This window comes from Bombina bombina, chromosome 5, assembly GCF_027579735.1.
Source record: "Bombina bombina isolate aBomBom1 chromosome 5, aBomBom1.pri, whole genome shotgun sequence".
Classification (NCBI taxonomy): domain Eukaryota; kingdom Metazoa; phylum Chordata; class Amphibia; order Anura; family Bombinatoridae; genus Bombina; species Bombina bombina.
Window position 1 is genome coordinate 1,006,895,685 of NC_069503.1, and position 22,436 is coordinate 1,006,918,120.

The 22,436-nt window shown below is 42.7% G+C and overlaps 1 protein-coding gene across 1 annotated transcript in view; it reads left to right on the top strand.

Moving 5' to 3' along the window:
* Positions 1–22,436, top strand: part of SPAG1 (sperm associated antigen 1) — a 501,191-nt gene that overhangs the window by 153,592 nt on the left and 325,163 nt on the right. Inside the window, exon 7 of the mRNA XM_053715918.1 lies at positions 1,416–1,521. Coding sequence (XP_053571893.1) covers positions 1,416–1,521 — 106 coding nt within the window. The remainder of the gene's footprint in view (positions 1–1,415; positions 1,522–22,436) is intronic.

A 22,436-nucleotide genomic window follows, 5' to 3' on the forward strand; every position in this document is an offset into this window, starting at 1 on the left:
GACGTTTCCACCTCTTAGCCAATAGCCGTGCGGTAAATCCGGCTTGGTGCCCTTGGGAGCCGGATTCCCGCATGCTATTTGCTAAAAGGTGAAAACGTCACTTCTTAGCAAAATAAATTTCTGCCGTGGGCTGCCTGAGCAGATCAGAACGGCAACGCTTGAAACAAATAAAGGAGCTTTCTGCATTATGTTATACTTCATGAATGAAAGTCCCCTATTATTTGTTTCAAAAGTCAATCCTTGCGTTTCACAAACGCTAGGATTGACTTTCACTTTAAATTTCGTCCATTAATTGGCTCTATTCTAACAAGTTACATTGATCCCAGTAAGTGTTAACACAGGTATACTTCTATAAAGGCAATGAATATTGATGACAATTGCATCACATGTTTAAGGGGTGTTAACCCGAAACGTTGTGGTTGTTTGGATCTTATCCCATGTAACTGAATAAAAGGATTTCATTTTTTGCATGAATTGGAGACCACTTTCTTCCCTTGATTTACTTTTTAAGAACATCTAAAGCCTGTTGGCCTATATCACTGGTTTTCAAACCTGTCCTCAGGTCTCTCTAACAGGCCACATTTTGAAGATAACTGAAAAGGAGCACAGGTGAAATAATCAGCTGATTAGTAAACATGGTTATTTTACCCTCATTCCAAGGTAATCCTCAAAACATGGCCTGTTGGGGAAGGTTTGAGGACAGGTCTGAACCAGTGGTCTATATGTACGTGTGTAAATAATGAACAATGATACAAGAGTTTGGCAAGTGAATCTGTAAAAAATAAAAATCAATTTTGTCTAAGAATAGCAAAAATTGATTATCCTCATAGCATGGTTTCTCAAGTCCTTTCCTCGGGCTCCACTAAGTGGTCAGAGTTCTAGGATTGCCATGGTCGAGAATGGGTTAAATAACCACAATTAACAAGCAGCTGATTGTCACCTATGCCTTTTATTCAGACATGCTGAAAACCTGGCCTGTTACTGGTTCTGTGGACTGGAGTTTTGGAAAACTTCATATACAACCATGTTTCCGAATGCCAATCATCAAGAATTAGGCTAGATTTAAAGGATTTCCCTACTTGAGTACAGTGAGACAGTTAAAATGATTGAGCTTATAAACAGCCTCAAAAGCGAAAAACTTTACAAATCTGTCCTGTTAGGGCTTCATGATGACACTGTTATAGAACATAACATAAAAAACAAATGAAGTGACATTTCTTGGTGTTTGGTAGTTGCAGTGCTTTGATAGCTGGTTTATTACAATTACTCTTTATTTATAAAGCTACAACAACATTGCTCACAGCCCAACTACAAATGAAGAAGACAAAGCAAATGTATATACCGTAATATTATACCAATAGATAATAATTACTGAGGCTACTTATTGCTCACAAAACTACTTCACTCCCTTTTAGGTTTAAGTCCAGAACAAAGATGTTTTATTGCAGAGCATGAGAAAGACAAAGGGAATGAGGCCTTCAGAAGTGGTGACTATGAGGAAGCTGTGACCTATTACAGTCGGTAAGAATGTTTAGCCCTATTGCTGCCATATTGTAGCTGCTTATTTTACTCTAATTGTGCTTGAGTAAAAGAACACCCACAAGTGACTGCAGCGCCAGCTTCTAATCCCATATATGTACAGCACACAGAGGAAGTCTAGCACTCACTTACAAGCACTTATCTAAGCTTAAAAGCAAAAACTGGGAGAGTTAGTTACTGCATCTGGCCAAATGGGACAAGCCCAGGTACCACGTCAAGATCTCTCCCAAAACCTGGGCCCTAAACAGCCACACAATGTAAGCTGTCAATCAAAAAAAATTGGGAACAAGTGAAGCGTTCACAGACTTATGTAATTACCCTAGACATATACAAAACACGGAAGGGGACTGCACTATCAGACCGGCCTGGGTATACATCCCATGACCCTGCAACATGCACAGCCCTGGGTGCCCAATAGCACTCTCAGGAAGCTGCACTGTCCCCAGAGTCCCAGGCAGTTAAACCCAGAAAGGTCTGGGTGCAAGGCCCATAGGGAAAATTACAAATTAATACAGCACACAGAAAAAGTCTAGCACTCATTTACAACTACTCAGCTAAGCTTAAAAGCAAAAATGGACTATACTCAATACGTGTTCCTTATGAGCCCCGTATCTCTTTTATCCTTCTACTTAAATATAGTAATAGCAGCATAAGGTGACATATCCTAACACTAATAACCCTGTAACATTTCCTACACAGTTAACGCCACACTTAAGTAACTACTCGATATGGGAAATATGCAAGTTTTGAACCCCCCTTCTAATCAGTCCCGACATTAGCCATTAAGCCCACCCCTGATTGGACTGGTCTGGTATTTCCTTTGCGCTCTCATTAGGCCTACTACCAGCCCAAAGTAGTTTATCCCCCTAGACTTGCCCTTTCTATTAGGCTTTATCACCCTATAGACATAATTGGCATATTTTCTCCCACAACTCAATTTTAGTTAGCCATGAAGTCTAGATAATTTCAGATCTCACCCCCATCTAGATGGGGGCAATTCACTTTGTGTGACCATATACTAACCCTATTTAAGCCCAATATCTTTTTCATCAATCCAACATCAGGATATGTTGCTTACATTCCTTGTCTCAGTAGTTATCCTTTTGAATCCTACATTCCTAAGAGTTCTTCCCAGTCCCTTGTTCTCCTTCAAGTTCTTAAGGCAGATTAAACTGTATTTATTTGATATGTGCACTGCGCCTAAGAGCAAAGTAGATGTTTCTAATTTGCATATGAGTATTTACCTCCGCCCCCCCCAAATGCTGTAATGACAATACATGGTAGCTTACCTTTAAAATACTAGATGTGTAACATTCTTTATAAAGGTAACACTATACTTAAACAACTCTACTTATCCAAGACCTAACTTAACCCCGCATATATACATAGTCTCACTATTTAGACCTCCTTCCTTATACAAAGATTCTCAACCCACTTTGTTTGAGTCCCTTATAGACCCACATTCAGCCTTTGAGGCTAACCCCTGTCTCCTCTCAACTAAAAACACTGAACAATATTTACAATGTGGCCTTTGGCCACACTACATATTGAACATAGGTGGGCGATCCACTCCTCCCTTTTTTCGATACTCTTTTAAATTATGGCGCGATCACTCACTTCTCACAATGTTAGGGGCCTCAACACTCCTAGTAAACGAAGTAGACTCCTGCGTTTCCTTAACCATGCGAAGTCCAAGATAGCATTCTTACAGGAGACCCACTGGGTGGAGGGCACCCCAATCCCCCTTAAATTCAAACAGTACCCAGTGGTTGAGACTGCATCCTTCACGAGCAAATCCAGAGGGGTAGCGATTCTAATACATAAGAGCGTTCTCTTTGAAAAATTGAACGTCCATGCAGACCCCCAGGGGCGTTTCCTGATTTTAAATTGTAAGTTGGAGGGCATCCCGTACACACTAGCATCTTCCTACGCTTCTTAGATTCCCACAAGACAGGTAACCTATTACTTGCAGGGGACTTCAGCATGGTTCTCGACACCCTTTTGGATAGACATTCCTCTAGGAATAGGGCCTACGATCCCTCCCTACTCAAAACCACAAAGCAATTCAATACTCTCATTGCGCACCACAATCTGTTTGACATCTGGCGATCGCTGCACCCCACTACTAGAGACTATTCATATTTTTCTGCAGTGCACAATTCTTAATCGCGCATCATTATTATTTTTTGAGAACCGCGATTGCTAGACTCCATAGAGACTGCACGGATTCCGAATTGCACCTGGTCGGACCATTCTCCCATACACACAACAATGCATTTTCCTATTACCCCGACTTCCAGACCTTCTTGGAAGCTACCTTAATATTTGTTTGCCGAGATTGATAATATTAATCTAGTAAAGGAGGAAATCAGGCAATTTATATCCATTAATGACAATGGGGTAGTAAATGACCATTGTCTATGGAGCTCACTCAAGGCCTATATTCAAGGTAAGGTATTTTCCTTAAACTAGCATCCAAGCATAAAAAAAAGGTTATACCTTTTTGAAGTTCTAAACAAATTTGATTTTCTGTCTCACTCTCTATACTCTCTATACCTCTCCCTCCGCATCAGTCAGAGGTTTAGGGTTCCTATCCCCCTCCTTCCCGATCACTAATGGTACGCGGCAGGGTTGCCCCTTGTCCCCTCTAATTTTCGCACTAGTGATGGAGCCACTACCTGTGGCACTTCGTTCTAATGACAACATTAAGGGAATAAACCTGGCAGGAAGCATTCAAAAGACCACTTTATTTGCCGATGACCTCACAGTACTTCTAAGCGACCCTATCCATTCCCTTCCGGCCCTATTTGACATTCTACAAGCCTTTGGAGCAGTTAGTTATTATAAACTTAATGTGAATAAAACGGATGTATACGCAATTACCATGCCTGACATAGAATATTCTACACTCAAAAGGAGATACACTTTCAATTGGTCGCAGCAGCGCCTCAAACATCTAAGAGTCTTCCTCTCCTGTAATATCTCGACTGTTGTTGAATCTAACTTTTACCCCCTTCTTCACTCTTTCAAAAAATCTGTAGACCACTGGAATGTTCCCAGCATCTCATGGTTGGGTAGAGTAGCAGCCTTCAAGATGACTCTTCTCCCCAAGCTTACTTATCTTTTCCGAACCTTACCGATTCCTATTCCCAAATCTCTTATTGGGAAATTTCAACTCCTGTGCAACATATTCATTTGGAAGGGTAAACACCCGAGAGTGGCTACTAGAATTCTACAACAACCATTGCTAAGTGGGGGTGCTGGCGCCCCTAACCTGGCAAACTATCATGAAGCCTCTAGATTGGCCCATATCCTCCCATGGAACTCTGAAACTTCTGATTGTAAGTGGTGGATATTAGAACAAGCTACCTTACCAAACCCACTTACACTTTCGGACTTGTTATGGATCCCTTAGCACATTAGGGCCTCTCTTGATATTCAAAACTTCATTGTTCTTTCAGCCTTAAAATTTTGGAATAAAACTCGCTCTCTTCCCCAAATAGCCCCTCACCCTTCCCCGATCCATACGCTTTCAGGCCTACTTTGTGCCCTTCAAGATTTGCACCCCTCAATATGGCACTCTCATGGAATTATTAGCATACAAGATCTATTCCCTAATAGACAACTAATGACGCTCGCAAATTTCCGCTCCACATTTCAGCCTTTTCAACTATTGCAGTTCGAGTTCTGGAGACTGAAAAGCCTTCTACACTCGTGGGGATTCACAACCCTTCCTTTGCGAGCCCTTACAGGATGGGAACAAAGATGGCGTGCAGCCAAAAAAATTCCTAAAGCCCTGTCGATATCTTACCAAGATGTCCTCAACCCTCCCACTTATCTTAAGTCGGCCTACATAATTGCGTGGGAAACAGATCTGAAGTTTCAAGCTAGTCCAGAAGAATGGTCTAGAGCTATGTTAGTAACTAAACGAGCTCTTCATTGCGTCACATTACTAGAACTGTACCTCAAGATATACATGCAATGGCACATGACTCCGTTGAGACTTTTTAAAATATCCCACCTAAATTCTCCGTTCTGCTGAAGAGGATGCGGCCAAATAGGCTCGCCGGCACACGTGTGGTGGGAATGCCCTACCTTCAGCCCCTATGGACTATGCTCTCTCACAGGTGCACTGATGTGGACCCGGCCCTTTGGTTGAGACCACAGAAAGTATTATTCCACTTGGACGTGGGGTCTCCTCTCTCTCCCCTGTGGGCCTCCTCAGCATCTATTTACTAACAGCTGTTAAACTTGCTATCGCCCGTCTTTGGAAACAAACCAATCTCCCTAGCTGGCATGATATCATCAAAACCATGGACTACCTAGAAGTAATGGAAAGTCCCATCTTCACCGCAAATAATAAGGTTACCTTGCATTGTCAAGCTTGGGAATTGTGGAGGAGAATTAAATTTCCCAGAACCTATAATTGAAGAAGGGCTAAATAGACCCCTTGACCTTTTAATCTTTTATATTTTCCTCCTATCCCTCTCCCCCCCCCCTCTATCCCCCCCCCTTTTTTTCCACTCTCCTCCCCCCCCCCCCCCCTTCTACTAAATCTTTGCTCCAGTTTCATTCTCATATTCGGTGCGCCTCCTTCAGATGTTACATTTTATTGTATTCACAAGTCCTTTCTATTAACATCCAGTTAGCATATGTATTCACCTACATACAGTATATACCATATCCACTTAACTTTATCATAGTAAACCCATAACTGCATTAAGATATTCTTAGTTTACTGGTTACTGTTGGTTTTGCGTGTTCAATATTTGGACACAACTTTTATTTCTAAAAAAATTATGTAAAAAGAGGTTGTACTTTGTACTATACCATCTCTGTTGCTCTAACTTTATCTTGTTAAAAACCCTCATATTGTAATAATCGGTAAAATGTCATCTAATGTACATGAGTTTATTATTGTATGTGTTGTAAACCTCAATAAAAATCTACTTTTTTTATAAAAAAAAAAAGCAAAAGTGGAAAAGTTAGTTACCGCATCTGACCAAATGGGACAAGCCCAGGTACCACGTCAAGGTCTCTCCCAAATCCTGGGTCCCTAAACAGCCACATAATGCAAGCTCTCAGTCAAACAAATTGGGAACAAGTGAATGGTGCAAAGACTTATGTAATCACCCTAGACATATAGAAAACACTGACACTGAAGGGGACTGCACACTCAGACTGGACTGGGTACACATACAATGACCCTGCAACCTGCACAGCCCTGGGTGCTCATTAACACTCTCAGGAAGCTGCACTGTCCCCAGAGTTTAGGGACCCAGGTTTTGGGAGAGACCTTGACGTGGTACCTGGGCTTGTCCCATTTGGTCAGATGCGGTAGCTAACTTTTCCATTTTTGTTTTTACGCCCACCCGCCTCCCTTCTTACCCTCCCACCCACCAACGATCGGCACCACCGCTGTCCGATGCAGAGAGGGCCACAGAGTGGCCCTCTCTGCATCGATAACTCTACAAATCTATTTCTGCAGTGCCCCACTCGTGGGGCATGCAGAAATAGCACAATCTCTCTATCCCCCCCAACAAGCTTTACTGAATAATCATTCGAAGTGACAACCTTTAAATAAACAGAACATTTTGTTGTACATAATTTCCATTTTTTGCTAAAAAAAAAATTGTTTTCAGGAGTAAATGTACAGTCCTTTTATTGTATATGGTTTCACTTTTTCTTTTTCCTGCAAGTGGGGAGCCCAAAATTTGTGTTAAGGGTATAGTCCAAGTCTTAAAAATGCAAGCTTCCAAATTGGAACTCCAAAATCTTCAATGTTTGAGTTTTTATTTCGCTTAACAATAGTACAATCTCAGTGCTAAACATACCTCCGTTTTAATATAGTTTTGTAAAGAGCTTAAATTAACAAAGTGTCTTGGATAAGAGGAGGAAAAGGCGAGAAGAGGGTAGGGGGAAGAATATAGAGGGAGAGAGGGAAAAAAAGGGGGGGGGGGGAGAATCAAGTGGGAGGTTAAGGGTTTCAGGTCGTGTCCACACAAGCAAATTATTACATAAATCTCTAGTTTTTCAGTTTTTAAGTAGTGATATCTTTCTAAGATGAGTAACTCGTGAGATTGCGGCAGAGAGAAGCCTAGGGCACAGCGTTAGTCGTTAAGGGGTTATACCGAATATTTTTCTTTCATACAATTTTAATCAACTTTCCAATTTACTTCTGTTATCAAGTTTGCTTCATTTTCTTGGTATCCTTTGTTGGAAAAGCAGTGATGAGCCTACCTAGGTATGTTTTTCAACAAAGGATACCAAGACAACAAAGCAAATTATATAATAGAAGTATATTGAAAAGTTTTTTTAAAACTGCATGCGGTGTCCAAATCATGGACAGCATGTGTTGGTTTACTTATACTCCTCCAGTTTTTGACCACTGTTCTTACATTGCTACTATAATGGAAATATAAAAGGTAACACTTTTTATTCACAAAGAATGTTGTAATAATCCAAGTACGCAATTGTTTGTGCTAATATATCCATAAATGTTGAGTTAATAAGATAAGACTTGATTTGAACCAGGAAAAGGAAATCACCTGGCAGTAATTAACAAACATAAGGTGCACAGATCACAAAACAAGTGTCCATTGTAAAAATATATATAAACAACTTTATTTCATTGCCAGGGCTGGTTAGTAATGTACACTCAGATGAGCATTGACATACGCCTAGATCACGAGTTTTGTCGGTGCTAACGAGCCTTTTTTTCTTACCGCTCCCTTTGAATAACGCTGGTATTAAGAGTTCTCTGCAAGCCGGCGTTAGCCTCAGAAAAGTGAGCGTTGAGCAAAATTTAGCGGTAGCGGTAAGCTGGCAAAACGTGCTTGTTCACGATTTCCCCATAGGAAAAAATGGGGCTGAGCTGGCTGAAAAAAAACCTAACACCTGCAAAAAAGCAGTGTTCAGCTCCTAACACAGCCCCATTGTTTCCTATGGGGAAAGAAAATTTACGTCTGCACCTAACACCCTAACATGAACCACGAGTCTAAACACCCCTAATCTTACACTTATTAACCCCTAATCTGCCGCCCCGACATCGTCGCCACCTGCATTATACTATTAACCCCTAATCTGCCGCTGCGGACACCGCCGCCACCTATGTTATATCTATGAACCCCTAATCTGCCACCCCCAACGTCTCCGCAACTATATTAAATATATTAACCCCTAAACTGCCGCCGCCGCCAACTTCGCCGCCACTATAATAAATGTATAAACCCCTAAACCTAAGTCTAACCCTAACCCCCCCTTAACTTAAATATAATTTAAATTAAACAAAATTAATTGAACATAATTAAATAAATTAATCCTATTTAAAAATAAATACTTACCGATAAAATAAACCATAAGATAGCTACAAAATAACTAATAGTTACATTTGTATCTAGCTTAGGGTTTACAGGTGTGGGACAATGGTTTACAATGGTTCAATTTGCACCGTTTCAGAAAAACAACCTTTTTTTTCAGTCATGTGACTGCTATTGAAAAGCATTGAGAAGCAGCGCATTGATTAAAATAGCCAGTAGTTGGAGCTGTCCACTTGTGTTGCAGCAAAGATATGCAAGCCAAGCAAGCTGAAATTAATCAGTTTAACCAGACCTGAGCTATCGAGCAGCTTGCAAATGAACAAGATCTTCCTGTCTATAAATCAATCCAGATTGGAATGCATAGAAAGAATTGTTTGCAGAAAAATGCAAGTAAAGTCTGTGTTGTGTGATTATGTTATTAGGTTAATAATGCTGTGTAGCATTTAAAGTCTTCATTTCAAAGCTTTAAAAATAATGTATTAGGTGTTACTTATGCCAATTTTGAGAGGGGCCTGGAACCTAACTCCCTCACTTCCCATTGACTTACATTATAAACTGGGTTTCAATTTACAACGGTTTTGATTTACAACCATTCCTTCTGGAACCTAACCCCGGCGTAACCTGAGGGCTACCTGTATTTTTATTTTACAGGCAACTTTGTATTTATTTTAACTAGGTACAATAGTTATTAAATAGTTATTAACTATTTAATAACTACCTAGCTAAAATAAGTACAAAATTACCTGTAAAATAAATCCTAACCCAAGTTACAATTACACCTAACACTACACTATCATTAAACTAATTACCTAAACTACCTACAATTAATTAAAATTAAATAAAATTAAATAAATTACGAAAAAAAAACTAAATTAAAGAAAATAAAAAAAGAATTACAAGAATTTTAAACTAATTACACCTACTCTAATCCCCCTAATAAAATAAAAAAGCCCCCCAAAATAATAAAATTCCCTACCCTATACTAAATTACAAATAGCCCTTAAAAGGGCCTTTTGCGGGGCATTGCCCCAAAGTAATCGGCTCTTTTACCTGTAAAAAAGAAATACAATACCGCCCCCCAACATTACAATCCACCACCCACACACCCCTACTCTAAAACTCACCCAATCCCCCCTTTAAAAAACCTAACACTAACCCCTGAAGATCACCCTATCTTGAGCCGTCTTCACCCAGCCGGGCACAAGTGGTCCTCCATACGGCAGAAGTCTTCATCCGATCGGGGCAGAAGAGGTCTTCCAGACGGCAGAAGGCTTCATCCAGGCTGTATCTTCTATCTTAATCCTTCCGGCTAGGAGCGGGTCCATCTTCAATCCAGCCGACGCAGAGCATCCTCTTCAATCGAAGTCCTAACGAAGAATGAAGGTTCCTTTAAATGATGTCATCCAAGATGGCGTCCCTCGAGTTCCGATTGGCTGATAGGATTCTATCAGCCAATCGGAATTAAGGTAGGAAAAATTTGATTGGCTGATTCAGTCAGCCAATCGGATTGAAGTTCAATCCGATTGGCTGATCCAATCAGCCAATAGAATGGGAGGTCAATCCTATTGGCTGATTGGATCAGCCAATCGGAATGAACTTCAATCCGATTGGCTGATAGCATCAGCCAATCGGATTTTTCCTACCTTAATTCCGATTGGCTGATAAAACCCTATCAGCCAATCGGAATTCAAGGGACGCCATCTTGGATGACGTCATTTAAAGGAACCTTCATTCTTTGTTAGGACTTCGATTGAAGAGGATGCTCCGCGTCGGCTGGATTGAAGATGGACCAGCTCTGCGCCGGAAGGATGAAGATAGAAGATGCAGCCTGGATGAAGCCTTCTGCCGTCTGGAGGACCTCTTCTGCCCCGATCGGATGAAAACTTCTGCCGTATGGAGGACCCCTTGTGCCCAGCTGGGTGAAGACGGCTCAAGGTAGGGTGATCTTCAGGGGGTTAGTGTTATGCTTTTTTAAGGGGGGATTGGGGGGGTTTTAGAGTAGGGGTGTGTGGGTGGTGGATTGTAATGTTGGGGGTGTATTGTATTCTTTTCTCCAACATAGGTGTGTCCGGTCCACGGCGTCATCCTTACTTGTGGGATATTCTCTTCCCCAACAGGAAATTCTCTTCCCCAACAGGAAATGGCAAAGAGCCCAGCAAAGCTGGTCACATGATCCCTCCTAGGCTCCGCCTACCCCAGTCATTCTCTTTGCCGTTGTACAGGCAACATCTCCACGGAGATGGCTTAGAGTTTTTTAGTGTTTAACTGTAGTTTTTATTATTCAATCAAGAGTTTGTTATTTTAAAATAGTGCTGGTATGTACTATTTACTCTGAAACAGAAAAGAGATGAAGATTTCTGTTTGTATGAGGAAAATGATTTTAGCAACCGTTACTAAAATCCATGGCTGTTCCACACAGGACTGTTGAGAGGAATTAACTTCAGTTGGGGGAACAGTGAGCAGTCTCTTGCTGCTTGAGGTATGACACATTCTAACAAGACGATGTAATGCTGGAAGCTGTCATTTTCCCTATGGGATCCGGTAAGCCATGTTTATTAAGATAGTAAATAAGGGCTTCACAAGGGCTTATTAAGACTGTAGACTTTTTCTGGGCTAAATCGATTCATATATTACACATATTTAGCCTTGAGGAATCATTTAATCTGGGTATTTTGATATAATTATATCGGCAGGCACTGTTTTAGACACCTTATTCTTTAGGGGCTTTCCCAAATCATAGGCAGAGCCTCATTTTCGCGCCGGTGTTGCGCACTTGTTTTTGAGAGGCATGACATGCAGTCGCATGTGTGAGGAGCTCTGATACATAGAAAAGACTTTCTGAAGGCGTCATTTGGTATCGTATTCCCCTTTGGGCTTGGTTGGGTCTCAGCAAAGCAGATACCAGGGACTGTAAAGGGGTTAAAGTTAAAAACGGCTCCGGTTCCGTTATTTTAAGGGTTAAAGCTTCCAAATTTGGTGTGCAATACTTTTAAGGCTTTAAGACACTGTGGTGAAATTTTGGTGAATTTTGAACAATTCCTTCATATTTTTTCGCAATTGCAGTAATAAAGTGTGTTCAGTTTAAAATTTAAAGTGACAGTAACGGTTTTATTTTAAAACGTTTTTTGTACTTTGTTATCAAGTTTATGCCTGTTTAACATGTCTGAACTACCAGATAGACTGTGTTCTGAATGTGGGGAAGCCAGAGTTCCTTCTCATTTAAATAAATGTGATTTATGTGACAATGACAATGATGCCCAAGATGATTCCTCAAGTGAGGGGAGTAAGCATGGTACTGCATCATTCCCTCCTTCGTCTACACGAGTCTTGCCCACTCAGGAGGCCCCTAGTACATCTAGCGCGCCAATACTCCTTACTATGCAACAATTAACGGCTGTAATGGATAATTCTATCAAAAACATTTTAGCCAAAATGCCCACTTATCAGCGTAAGCGCGACTGCTCTGTTTTAGATACTGAAGAGCATGACGACGCTGATGATAATGGTTCTGAAAGGCCCCTACTCCAGTCTGATGGGGCCAGGGAGGTTTTGTCTGAGGGAGAAATTTCAGATTCAGGGAAAATTTCTCAACAAGCTGAACCCGATGTGATTACATTTAAATTTAAGTTGGAACATCTCCGCGCTCTGCTTAAGGAGGTATTATCCACTCTGGATGATTGTGAGAATTTGGTCATCCCAGAGAAACTATGTAAAATGGACAAGTTCCTAGAGGTCCCGGGGCTCCCAGAAGCTTTTCCTATACCCAAGCGGGTGGCGGACATTGTAAATAAAGAATGGGAAAGGCCCGGTATACCTTTCGTCCCTCCCCCCATATTTAAAAAATTGTTTCCTATGGTCGACCCCAGAAAGGACTTATGGCAGACAGTCCCCAAGGTCGAGGGAGCGGTTTCCACTTTAAACAAACGCACCACTATACCCATAGAAGATAGTTGTGCTTTCAAAGATCCTATGGATAAAAAATTAGAAGGTTTACTTAAAAAGATGTTTGTTCAGCAGGGTTACCTTCTACAACCAATTTCATGCATTGTCCCTGTCACTACAGCCGCGTGTTTCTGGTTCGATGAGCTAGTAAAGGCGGTCGATAGTGATTCTCCTCCTTATGAGGAGATTATGGACAGAATCAGTGCTCTCAAATTGGCTAATTCTTTCACCCTAGACGCCACTTTGCAATTGGCTAGGTTAGCGGCTAAGAATTCTGGGTTTGCTATTGTGGCGCGCAGAGCGCTTTGGTTGAAATCTTGGTCAGCTGATGCGTCTTCCAAGAACAAACTACTTAACATTCCTTTCAAGGGGAAAACGCTGTTTGGCCCTGACTTGAAAGAGATTATCTCTGATATCACTGGGGGTAAGGGCCACGCCCTTCCTCAGGATCGGCCTTTCAAGGCCAAAAATAAACCTAATTTTCGTCCCTTTCGTAGAAACGGACCAGCCCAAAGTGCTACGTCCTCTAAGCAAGAGGGTAATACTTCTCAAGCCAAGCAAGCTTGGAGACCAATGCAAGGCTGGAACAAGGGAAAGCAGGCCAAGAAACCTGCCACTGCTACCAAGACAGCATGAAATGTTGACCCCCGATCCGGGACCGGATCTGGTGGGGGGCAGACTCTCTCTCTTCGCTCAGGCTTGGGCAAGAGATGTTCTGGATCCTTGGGCACTAGAAATAGTCTCCCAAGGTTATCTTCTGGAATTCAAGGGGCTTCCCCCAAGGGGGAGGTTCCACAGGTCTCAGTTGTCTTCAGACCACATAAAAAGACAGGCATTCTTACATTGTGTAGAAGACCTGTTAAAAATGGGAGTGATTCATCCTGTTCCATTAGGAGAACAAGGGATGGGGTTCTACTCCAATCTGTTCATAGTTCCCAAAAAAGAGGGAACGTTCAGACCAATCTTAGATCTCAAGATCTTAAACAAGTTTCTCAAGGTTCCATCGTTCAAAATGGAAACCATTCGAACAATTCTTCCTTCCATCCAGGAAGGTCAATTCATGACCACGGTGGATTTAAAGGATGCGTATCTACATATTCCTATCCACAAGGAACATCATCGGTTCCTAAGGTTCGCATTCCTGGACAAGCATTACCAGTTCGTAGCGCTTCCTTTCGGATTAGCCACTGCTCCAAGGATTTTCACAAAGGTACTAGGGTCCCTTCTAGCGGTGCTAAGACCAAGGGGCATTGCTGTAGTACCTTACTTGGACGACATTCTGATTCAAGCGTCGTCCCTTCCTCAAGCAAAGGCTCACACGGACATCGTCCTGGCCTTTCTCAGATCTCACGGATGGAAAGTGAACGTGGAAAAGAGTTCTCTATCTCCGTCGACAAGGGTTCCCTTTTTGGGAACAATAATAGACTCCTTAGAAATGAGGATTTTTCTGACAGAGGCCAGAAAAACAAAACTTCTAAACTCTTGTCGGATACTTCATTCCGTTCCTCTTCCTTCCATAGCGCAGTGCATGGAAGTGATAGGTTTGATGGTAGCGGCAATGGACATAGTTCCTTTTGGGCGCATTCATCTAAGACCATTACAACTGTGCATGCTCAGTCAGTGGAATGGGGACTATACAGACTTGTCTCCGAAGATACAAGTAAATCAGAGGACCAGAGACTCACTCCGTTGGTGGCTGTCCCTGGACAACCTGTCACAAGGGATGACCTTCCGCAGACCAGAGTGGGTCATTGTCACGACCGACGCCAGTCTGATGGGCTGGGGCGCGGTCTGGGGATCCCTGAAAGCTCAGGGTCTTTGGTCTCGGGAAGAATCTCTTCTACCGATAAATATTCTGGAACTGAGGGCGATATTCAATGCTCTCAAGGCTTGGCCTCAGCTAGCGAGGGCCAAGTTCATACGGTTTCAATCAGACAACATGACGACGGTTGCGTACATCAACCATCAGGGGGGAACAAGGAGTTCCCTGGCGATGGAAGAAGTGACCAAAATCATTCAATGGGCGGAGACTCACTCCTGCCACCTGTCTGCAATCCACATCCCAGGAGTGGAAAATTGGGAAGCGGATTTTCTGAGTCGTCAGACATTGCATCCGGGGGAGTGGGAACTCCATCCGGAAATCTTTGCCCAAATCACTCAACTGTGGGGCATTCCAGACATGGATCTGATGGCCTCTCGTCAGAACTTCAAAGTTCCTTGCTACGGGTCCAGATCCAGGGATCCCAAGGCGACTCTAGTAGATGCACTAGTAGCACCTTGGACCTTCAAACTAGCTTATGTATTCCCGCCGTTTCCTCTCATCCCCAGGCTGGTAGCCAGGATCAATCAGGAGAGGGCGTCGGTGATCTTGATAGCTCCTGCGTGGCCACGCAGGACTTGGTATGCAGATCTGGTGAATATGTCATCGGCTCCACCATGGAAGCTACCTTTGAGACGAGACCTTCTTGTTCAAGGTCCGTTCGAACATCCGAATCTGGTCTCACTCCAGCTGACTGCTTGGAGATTGAACGCTTGATCTTATCGAAGCGAGGGTTCTCAGATTCTGTTATTGATACTCTTGTTCAGGCCAGAAAGCCTGTAACTAGAAAGATTTACCACAAAATTTGGAAAAAATATATCTGTTGGTGTGAATCTAAAGGATTCCCTTGGGACAAGGTTAAGATTCCTAAGATTCTATCCTTCCTTCAAGAAGGATTGGAAAAAGGATTATCTGCAAGTTCCTTGAAGGGACAGATTTCTGCCTTGTCTGTGTTACTTCACAAAAAGCTGGCAGCTGTGCCAGATGTTCAAGCCTTTGTTCAGGCTCTGGTTAGAATCAAGCCTGTTTACAAACCTTTGACTCCTCCTTGGAGTCTCAACTTAGTTCTTTCAGTTCTTCAGGGGGTTCCGTTTGAACCCTTACATTCCGTTGATATTAAGTTATTATCTTGGAAAGTTTTGTTTTTGGTTGCAATTTCTTCTGCTAGAAGAGTTTCAGAATTATCTGCTCTGCAGTGTTCTCCTCCTTATCTGGTGTTCCATGCAGATAAGGTGGTTTTACGTACTAAACCTGGTTTTCTTCCAAAAGTTGTTTCTAACAAAAACATTAACCAGGAGATAGTCGTACCTTCTCTGTGTCCAAAACCAGTTTCGAAGAAGGAACGTTTGTTGCACAATTTGGATGTTGTTCGCGCTCTAAAATTCTATTTAGATGCTACAAAGGATTTTAGACAAACATCTTCCTTGTTTGTTGTTTATTCCGGTAAAAGGAGAGGTCAAAAAGCAACTTCTACCTCTCTCTCTTTTTGGATTAAAAGCATCATCAGATTGGCTTACGAGACTGCCGGACGGCAGCCTCCCGAAAGAATCACAGCTCATTCCACTAGGGCTGTGGCTTCCACATGGGCCTTCAAGAACGAGGCTTCTGTTGATCAGATATGTAGGGCAGCGACTTGGTCTTCACTGCACACTTTTACCAAATTTTACAAGTTTGATACTTTTGCTTCTTCTGAGGCTATTTTTGGGAGAAAGGTTTTGCAAGCCGTGGTGCCTTCCATTTAGGTGACCTGATTTGCTCCCTCCCTTCATCCGTGTCCTAAAGCTTTGGTATTGGTTCCCACAAGTAAGGATGACGCCGTGGACCGGACACACCTATGTTGGAGAAAACAGAATTTATGTTTACCTGATAAATTACTTTCTCCAACGGTGTGTCCGGTCCACGGCCCGCCCTGGTTTTTTAATCAGGTCTGATAATTTATTTTCTTTAACTACAGTCACCACGGTATCATATGGTTTCTCCTATGCAAATATTCCTCCTTAACGTCGGTCGAATGACTGGGGTAGGCGGAGCCTAGGAGGGATCATGTGACCAGCTTTGCTGGGCTCTTTGCCATTTCCTGTTGGGGAAGAGAATTTCCTGTTGGGGAAGAGAATATCCCACAAGTAAGGATGACGCCGTGGACCGGACACACCGTTGGAGAAAGTAATTTATCAGGTAAACATAAATTCTGTTTTTTTACAGGTAAAAGAGCTGATTACTTTGGGGCAATGCCCCGCAAAAGGCCTTTTTAAGGGCTATTTGTAATTTAGTATAGGGTAGGGAATTTTATTATTTTTGGAGGCTTTTTTATTTTTTTAGGGGGATTAGAGTAGGTGTAATTAGTTTAAAATTCTTGTAATTCTTTTTTATATTTTCTGTAATTTTTAGTGTTTTTTCCCCGTAATTTAGTTTATTTAATTTAATTGTAGGTAGTTTAGGTAATTTATTTAATTGTAGTGCAGTGTTAGGTGTAATTGTAACTTAGGTTAGGATTTATTTTACAGGTAATTTTGTATTTCTCTTGTTAAGTGTGTTCAGTCCACGGGTCATCCACTACTTATGGGATATATTCTCCTTCCCAACAGGAAGTTGCAAGATGATCACCCAAGCAGAGCTGTTATATAGCTCCTCCCCTCACATGTCATATCCAGTCATTCTCTTGCAACCCTCAACAAAGAAGGAGGTCACGAGAGGAGCTGGAGTTTTTAATTAGCTATTCTTCAATCAAAAGTTTGTTATTTTAAATGGCACCGGAGTGTGCTGTTTTTCTATCTCAGGCAGTATTTGGAAGAAGAAACTGCCTGCGGTTTTTTTTCTATGATCTTAGCAGGCGTAACTAAGATCCACTGGCTGTTCTCGACATTCTGAGGAGTGGGGTAACTTCAGAAAATGGGAATAGCATGCGGGGTCCTCCGCCAATGAGGTATGTGCGGTACATTATTTTCTGGGAATGGAATTGACTAAGAAAAAACTGCTGTTACCATATGATGTAAGTACAGCGTTAAATGCAGTAGTGGCAACTGGTATCAGGCTGATAAATGTATGCGCAGTCAAGTTATTTTCTAGGGACTAGAATTTGACTGAGAAAATACTGTTAAAACTGAAATAATACTTAAGCCTTATCTGCAGTGGTAGCGACTGGTAGCAGGCTTAGTGATAACTTTGCATGACATTGGAAAATGTTATTTTTTAATAAAACGTTTACTGGCATGTTATTCGTTTTTGTGAGGTACTTTGGTGATAAATCTCTTTGGGCATGATTTTTTTCCACATGGCTGACATATATTTTCTGCATGGAAACCGTTATATCAGGGCTCCCACTGTTGTGATAGGAGTGGGAGGGACCTTGTTTTAGCGCCTTGTTGCGCAGTTATAATTCTAGCACAGTCTTCCTGCTTCTTCCTCCTTGATCCAGGACGTCTCTAGAGAGCTCAGGGGTCTGCAAAATTCATTTTTGAGGGAGGTAATCAGTCACAGCAGATCTGTGACAGTGTGCTTGACTGTGATTAAAAGCGTTAAATCTTAATTGATATCCGTTTTATCCGTTTTGGGTATTGAGGGGTTAATCATCCTTTTGCTAATGGGTGCAATCCTCTGCTAATATTACACTTCTTATTAAGAATTGTTTAATTATATCTGTATTTTTGAAGCGCTGCAGCGTTTTTTATATTGCTTGTAAACTTATTGAAAGTGATTTCCAAGCTTGCTAGTTTCATTGCTACGTCTGTTTAAACATGTCTGATTCAGAGGAAACGGTTTGTTCATCATGTTCAAAAACCAATGTGGAGCCCAATAGAACGATGTGTACCAATTGTATTGATATTGCTTTGAATAAAAGTCAATCTGTACCGATAGAGAAACTATCACCAGACAACGAGGGGGAAGTTATGCCGCCTAACTCTCCTCACGTGTCAGTACCTGCGTCTCCCGCTCGGGAGATGCGTAGGATTGAGACGCCAAGTACATCTAGGCCCTTACAAATCACTTTACATGATATGGCTAATGTTATGAAAGAAGTATTATATAATATGCCCGAATTAAGGGGCAAGCGCGATAGCTCTGGGTTAAGGACAGAGTGCGCTGATTACACGAGAGCCATGTCTGATACTGCGTCACAATTTGCAGAACATGAGGACGGTGAGCTTCATTCTGTTGGTGACGGTTCTGATCCGGGGAGACCGGATTCAGAAATTTCAAATTTTACATTTAAGCTTGAGAACCTCCGTGTGTTACTAGGGGAGGTATTAGCGGCTCTGAATGATTGCGACATGGTGGCAATCCCAGAGAAATTGTGTAGGTTGGATAGATACTATGCGGTACCGGTGTGTACTGACGTCTTTCCTATACCAAAAAGACTTACAGAAATTATTAGTAAGGAGTGGGATAGACCTGGTGTGCCTTTTTCCCCTCCCCCGATATTCAGAAAAATGTTTCCTATAGACGCCACCACACGAGACTTATGGCAGACGGTCCCTAAGGTGGAGGGAGCAGTTTCTACTCTAGCCAAGCGTACCACTATCCCGGTGGAGGATAGCTGTGCTTTCTCAGATCCAATGGATAAAAAAATTAGAGGGTTATCTTAAGAAAATGTTTGTTCAACAGGGTTTTATTTTGCAGCCTCTTGCATGCATTGCGCCTGTCACGGCTGCAGCGGCATTCTGGTTTGAGTCTCTGGAAGAGGCGATTCGCACAGAGCCATTGGATGAGGCTTTGAGCAAAGTTAGAACCCTTAAGCAAGCTAATGCGTTTGTTTCAGATGCCGTAGTACATCTAACCAAACTTACGGCTAAAAATTCCGGATTCGCCATACAGGCGCGCAGAGCGCTCTGGCTTAAATCCTGGTCAGCGGATGTAACTTCCAAGTCTAAGCTACTTAACATTCCTTTCAAAGGGCAGACCTTATTCGGGCCCGGCTTGAAGGAAATTATTGCTGACATTACGAGAGGTAAGGGCCACGCCCTTCCTCAGGACCAGGGCCAAACCAAAGGCCAAACAGTCTAATTTTCGTGCCTTTCGTAACTTCAAGGCAGGAGCAGCATCAACTTCCTCCGCTCCAAAACAGGAAGGAACTACTGCTCGTTACAGACAGGGTTGGAAAGGCAACCAGTCATGGAACAAGGGCAAGCAGGCCAGAAAGCCTATTTCCGCCCCTAAGACAGCATGAAGACAGGGCCCCCTATCCGGAGACGGATTTAGTGGGGGGCAGACTTTCTCTCTTCGCCCAGGCTTGGGCAAGAGATGTGCAGGATCCCTGGACGTTGAAGATTATATCTCAGGGATACCTTCTGGATTTCAAAACCTCTCCTCCACAAGGGAGGTTCCATCTTTCGAGGTTATCAACAAACCTAGTAAAGAGAGAGGCATTTCTACAATGTGTACAAGACCTCTTAATCATGGGAGTGATCCACTCAGTTCCGCGATCGGAACAGGGACAAGGATTTTACTCAAATCTATTTGTGGTTCCCAAAAAAGAGGGAACCTTCAGACCAATCTTGGACTTAAAGATCTTAAACAAATTCCTAAGGGTACCATCGTTCAAGATGGAAACCATTCGAACCATCCTACCCATGATCCAAGAGGGTCAATATATGACCACAGTGGACTTAAAGGATGCTTACCTTCACATACCGATTCACAAAGATCATTATCGGTACCTAAGGTTTGCCTTTCTAGACAGGCATTACCAGTTTGTGGCTCTTCCCTTCGGGTTAGCCACGGCCCCGAGAATTTTTACGAAGGTTCTGGGCTCACTTCTGGCGGTACTAAGACCACGAGGCATAGCGGTGGCTCCGTACCTAGACGACATTCTGATACAAGCGTCAAGTTTTCAGAATGCAAAGTCTCATACAGAGATAGTTCTTGCATTTCTGAGGTCGCATGGGTGGAAAGTGAACGTGGAAAAGAGTTCTCTGTTACCACTCACAAGGGTTCCTTTTCTAGGGACTCTTATAGATTCTGTAGAGATGAAGATTTACCTGACGGAGTCCAGGTTATCAAAGATTTTCAATGCTTGCCGTGCCCTTCATTCCATTCCAAGCCCATCAGTAGCTCAGTGCATGGAGGTAATCGGTTTAATGGTCGCGGCAATGGACATAGTGCCATTTGCACGCCTGCATCTCAGACCGCTGCAACTATGCATGCTCAGTCAATGGAACGGGGATTACTCAGATCTGTCCCCTTTGCTAAATCTGGACCAGGAGACCAGAGATTCTCTTCTCTGGTGGTTGTCACCGGTTCATCTGTCCAAAGGAATGACCTTTCGCAGACCAGATTGGACGATTGTAACAACGGATGCCAGCCTTCTAGGCTGGGGAGCAGTCTGGAATTCCCTGAAGGCTCAGGGTACGTGGACTCAGGAGGAGAAACTCCTTCCAATAAACATTCTGGAATTAAGAGCAATATTCAATGCTCTTCTAGCTTGGCCTCAGTTAGCAAGACTGAGGTTCATCAGATTTCAGTCGGACAATATCACGACTGTGGCTTACATCAATCATCAAGGGGGAACCAGGAGTTCCCTAGCGATGTTGGAAGTCTCGAAGATAATTCGCTGGGCAGAGTCTCACTCTTGCCACCTGTCAGCGATTTACATCCCAGGCGTAGAGAACTGGGAGGCGGATTTCCTAAGTCGCCAGACTTTTCATCCGGGAGAGTGGGAACTTCACCCGGAGGTATTTGCTCAACTGATTCGTCGTTGGGGCAAACCGGATCTGGATCTCATGGCATCTCGCCAGAACGCGAAGCTTCCTTGTTACGGATCCAGGTCCAGGGACCCGGGAGCGGTGCTGGTAGATGCGTTAGCAGCCCCTTGGGTTTTCAACATAGCTTATGTGTTTCCACCATTTCCGTTGCTACCTCGACTGATTGCCAGGATCAAACAGGAAAGGGCATCGGTAATTCTGATAGCGCCTGCGTGGCCACGCAGGACCTGGTATGCAAACCTAGTGGACATGTCGTCCTGTTCACCATGGTCTCTTCCTCTGAGGCAGGACCTTCTAATTCAGGGTCCTTTCAACCATCCAAACCTAATTTCTCTGAGGCTGACTGCTTGGAAATTGAACGCTTGATTCTATCTAAGCGGGGGTTTTCGGATTCGGTTATTGATACATTAATACAGGCTCGGAAACCTGTGACCAGAAAAATTTACCATAAGATATGGCATAAATATTTATATTGGTGCGAATCCAAGAGTTACTCATGGAGTAAGGTTAGGATTCCTAGGATATTGGCTTTTCTACAAGAGGGTTTAGAAAAAGGTTTGTCCGCTAGTTCGCTAATAGGACAGATTTCAGCTCTGTCTATTCTTTTACACAAACGTCTGACAGAAAATCCAGACGTCCAGGCCTTTTGTCAGGCTTTGGCTAGAATTAAGCCTGTGTTTAAAGCTGTTGCTCCTCCGTGGAGCTTAAACTTGGTTCTTAAAGTTCTTCAGGGTGTTCCGTTTGAACCCCTTCATTCCATTGATATTAAGCTTTTGTCTTGGAAAGTTTTGTTTTTGATGGCTATTTCCTCGGCTCGAAGAGTCTCTGAGTTATCTGCCTTACATTGTGATTCTCCTTATCTGATCTTTCATTCAGACAAGGTAGTACTGCGTACTAATCCTGGGTTTTTACCTAAGGTTGTTTCTAACAGGAATATCAATCAAGAGAATGTTGTTCCATCATTATGTCCTAATCCTTCTTCAAAGAAGGAACGTCTTTTGCATAATCTAGACGTGGTCCGTGCTCTGAAGTTCTACTTACAGGCAACTAAAGATTTTAGACAAACTTCTTCTCTGTTTGTCGTTTACTCTGGACAGAGGAGAGGTCAAAAGGCTTCGG